We start from the raw sequence: 4,423 nt of genomic DNA, 5'->3' as shown, positions 1-4,423 counted from the left end.
ACAAAATTTTCCTCCTCCAATTTTCCGATCAAACATGTTTCCGGCCGGCAACCCCGACCCTCCACACATCTTCACCTTCGAGGAAGATTTAAGAAAATTAAAACAATATTTTGTTTTAATGATGGCCTTAGTAGTCCTTCTTATGGCATTAATGATTTTCATAATTTTCAACAAATGAAGATCTCCATTTTTTTTGTTTATTTCCGGCAAGTAAGAACAAAATGCATAATTTTTGTAGTACTTCATTCTCCATTTTGATGTATTAATTGCATTTTGTCGCATTTTTAATTTTGTTTTAACCATATGTATAATATTATTATTAATGTTATCATTATTTTTTTTTCGCTTTTCATTAACGTCATTACCATGAATTATTTGATTTATTTATGTGGGTTCATAATAATAAACTAAGGGGGAGAAGAAAACATAAAATTTTAATGATAGTTAATTATTATGAATATGATTAATTAATTATAATCTTAATTACTAAGTTTAATGATTATTTGATTGTAGTTAAAATGGGAGATTTGATGAAAAGACAATTCAATGTGCTAGACTTGTCTGGGCACAATTTTCTGGAATGGACTGTTGATGCACAGATGAACTTAAAGGCCCAAGGACTTGATCATACCATAAAAGATATAATGGTTCCAAGCACCACAGAAATCAAAACTGCCACCGAGCAGGAAAAGGTCAAAGCCACAGTCCTCATAAGGCATCATTTACACGATAGCCTGAAAACTGAATATCTGATGGTGGAGAATCCCAAAGAGTTGTGGGATAGCCTTAAAGAAAGATATGGACACCATAAAAGGGTGCTCCTGCCAAAGGCTCAATTTGACTGGACTAATCTGAGGTTCCATGATTTTAAATGTGTTAGTGAATATAATTCCACGTTATTCAAAATTGTATCATTGCTGAGATATTATGATCAAGCGGTCACAGAAGATCAAATGATAGAGAAAACCCTCTCCACCTTTCATGCGAATAATATTCTATTGCAACAGCAATACCGAGAGAGGGGATTTAAGAGATATTCTGAGCTGATTTCTCTATTGTTGGTTGCTGAACAGAATAATGATCTTCTGTTAAAGAACCATAATCTTAGACCAACTGGGTCTATGGCATTCAATGAAGCGAATGCCGTTGAAAGCTCAAACCTACCTGAGGCAAATGTTGCCCATAGAGGTGGACGTGGAAGATTTAACCACCGCGGTAGAGGACGCGGAAACCACCGTGGCCGTGGTCGTGGCAGGGGTTATCTGGACTCTAGAAATAATAATCACAAAGGGCATCAACAAGGAAATCAAAAGCACACCCCCTCAAAAGAGAAAGACACATGTTTTAGATGTGGCATGACTGGCCATTGGGGGAAAATATGCCGTACTGCAAAACATTTGGTAGATCTGTACCAAGCCTCCATAAAAGGCAAAGGAAAAGTTGCTGAGGCAAATTATGTAGATGAGGAAAATCCCTCAGGGCCAAGCTTTGATGTATCTGATTTCTTCAATGATAACCCTGACAGTGGCAATGATCTGATATTTGGGGATAATAGTAACATATAAATACCCCATCTAAACTATATCATGTATCGTTTTTATATATTTTCTTATGTAATTTTTGATTACCTTGTTATGAATTTCTAATTTTCATGAATAAAGTATTTTATTATAATCATTTCTCTAAACTAATTGCATATTTATTTATGAAGATATGAATCTACCTGAAGTTGATTCCAAGTACCAATGTCTTCTGGACAGTGCAGCAACACATACTATCTTAAAAGATAGGAAGTATTTTTCAAAACTAACAATGTAACAAGCAAATGTCAATACAATTTCTTGGACAGCAAAGCTAATAGAAGGATCCGGAAAAGCTTGCATTATGCTCACAAATGGAACAAAATTGACTATTAATGACGCTTTATATTCGAGTAAATCTCGAAGAAATCTCTTAAGTTTCAAAGATGTGCGTCAAAATGGTTATCATTTAGAAACAATGACAGTGGATCAAAAAGAATATTTATGCCTCACGACAGAAAAATGTGGCAAGAAACATATTTTTGAGAAATTTCCAGCATATTCTTCAGGGCTATATCGTATAGATATAAGGCCAATTGAAATAAATATGATATCTAACAAGAAGTTAGATGACAAGAATTTGCTCACATTATGGCATGACCGTTTGGGTCATCCTGGAACAGGAATGATGCACAAGATTATAGCAAATTCAATCGGGCATTCTATAAGGAATGTTAAAATACCCCGATCAAATGAATTGACATGCTCTGCATGCTCACTTGGCAAATTGATTATAAGGCCATCCAAAAGCAAAATTGCCACTGAATCTCCATCATTTTTAGAAATAATTCAGGGAGATATTTGCGGGCCAATTAATCCTGCAAGTGGACCATTCAGATATTTTATGGTATTGATCGATGCTTCAACACGATGGTCACATGTGAGTCTCTTGTCAAGTAGAAATGTTGCATTTGCAATTCTACTTGCCCAGATCACCAAATTACGAAATCAATTCTCAGACAACACAATAAAGAAAATAAGACTCGACAATGCTGGGGAATTTACATCCCAAACTTTTAACGATTATTGCATGTCGATTGGGATTGTTGTTGAACATCCAGTGGCTCATGTACATACACAAAATGGTCTCGCTGAGTCACTGATCAAGAGGCTACAATGGATTGCAAGACCATTGTTAATGCAATCAAAATTACCATCATCTGCTTGGGGCCATGCTATTTTACACGCGGCAGCATTAATAAGATTGAGACCGACAGCTTATCATGAGTTCTCACCTCTACAGTTGGTATATGGTCGAGAACCAAATGTCTCACATATAAAAATATTTAGTTGTGCCGTGTATGTTCCCATTGCTCCACCCCAACGCACAAAAATGGGTCCACAAAGAAGGCTGGGAATTTATGTTGGGCATGAGTCCCCATCCATAATTAGATACCTTGAGCCAATGACTGGCGATTTATTTAAGGCAAGGTTTGCTGACTGTCATTTTAATGAGTCAGTATTCCCAGCCTTAGGGGGAGAGAAAGTGGACCCACGGAAAAAGGAGATTAAAATCACATGGAATGCAAAACAACTGTCAATATTTGATCCACGAACAAATTCATGTGAGCAAGAAGTCGAGAAAATTATTCATTTACAAAGTGTTGCAAATCAATTGCCTGATGCATTCACGGACACAAAGAAGGTGACAAAGTCACATATACCAGCAGAGAATGCACCTGCACGCATTGAAATTCCCACTGATAATAAGGCCATTGAAAATGAGTCTATGGCACGACGAAAACGTGGAAGGCCATTTGGTTCAAAAGATTCTAAGCCAAGAAAAGTAAAGAGGCCTTATGGAGTAACAAATGAAATAAATATTGATCCTCCAAAAGAAGGTCATGAAAGACCAGATGAAGAGGAAAATATTGATAAAGATGATCCTCCTAAAGAGGTGGAAGAAAATCATAAAGAAGTCGATAACGATGAAATTTCAATGAACTATGTTTCAACTAAGAAACATTATAATCGGAAAAACGTTATCGTAGATCAAATATTTGCTTACTCCATTGCAATTGAATTGATATCTGATAATGATGACCCTGAACCGAAAACAGTGGATGAATGTCGTCGCAGACATGATTGGCCAAAATGGAAAGAGGCAATTCAGGCAGAATTGAAAATTCCTTGAAAAACGAGAAGTTTTTGGGAAAATATCCACTACACCAAAGGGTGTAAAGCCTGTCGGACACAAATGGGTATTTGTGAGAAAAAGGAATGAGAACAATAAGGTTACAAGATACAAGGCAAGGCTAGTTGCCCAAGGTTTCTCTCAAATACCAGGGATTGATTATGAAGAGACATATTCTCCAGTAGTTGATGCTACTACACTAAGATTTCTGGTAAGTTTGACAGTTTCAAAAGAACTACAAATGCGATTAATGGACGTTGTGACCGCACATTTATATGGGTCACTTGACGCAGACATTTATATGAAAGTCCCTGAAGGACTAAAATTACCAGAAAACCACAAACCTAAGGAAACGCTTTCCATAAAGCTGAAAAGGTCACTTTATGGGCTAAAACAATCTGGAAGAATGTGGTATAATCGTCTTAGTAAATACCTTGTGAAAGAAGGATTAAAAAACAACCAAATCAGTCCCTGCGTTTTCATTAAGCGATCCCAGTCAGAATTCGCTATCATTGCAGTATATGTGGATGATTTAAATATCATTGGAACTCCAAGAGAACTTGAACAAACTGCAAAATACTTGATGAAAGAATTTGAGATGAAAGATCTTGGAAAAACCACATTTTGTCTTGGACTACAAATTGAGCACTTGAAAGAGGGAATTTTTGTCCATCAATCAAATTACACAGAAAGGGTATTAAAACGCTTT

The 4,423-nt window shown here is 36.3% G+C and overlaps 1 protein-coding gene across 1 annotated transcript; it reads left to right on the top strand.

Moving 5' to 3' along the window:
• Nucleotides 1–518: 518 nt before the first annotated feature.
• LOC110797696 (uncharacterized) lies at nucleotides 519–1,565 on the top strand. The gene has a single exon (XM_022002799.2). It carries the CDS (start codon nucleotides 519–521, stop codon nucleotides 1,563–1,565), a length of 1,047 nt encoding a protein of 348 aa, XP_021858491.2.
• The last annotated feature ends 2,858 nt before the right edge of the window (nucleotides 1,566–4,423 follow it).

Source organism: Spinacia oleracea, chromosome 1 (assembly GCF_020520425.1).
Source record: "Spinacia oleracea cultivar Varoflay chromosome 1, BTI_SOV_V1, whole genome shotgun sequence".
NCBI classification, from domain to species: Eukaryota; Viridiplantae; Streptophyta; class Magnoliopsida; order Caryophyllales; family Amaranthaceae; genus Spinacia; species Spinacia oleracea.
Note: the sequence above shows the minus strand (reverse complement) of the source record. Positions and strands in the feature narration are given on the sequence as shown.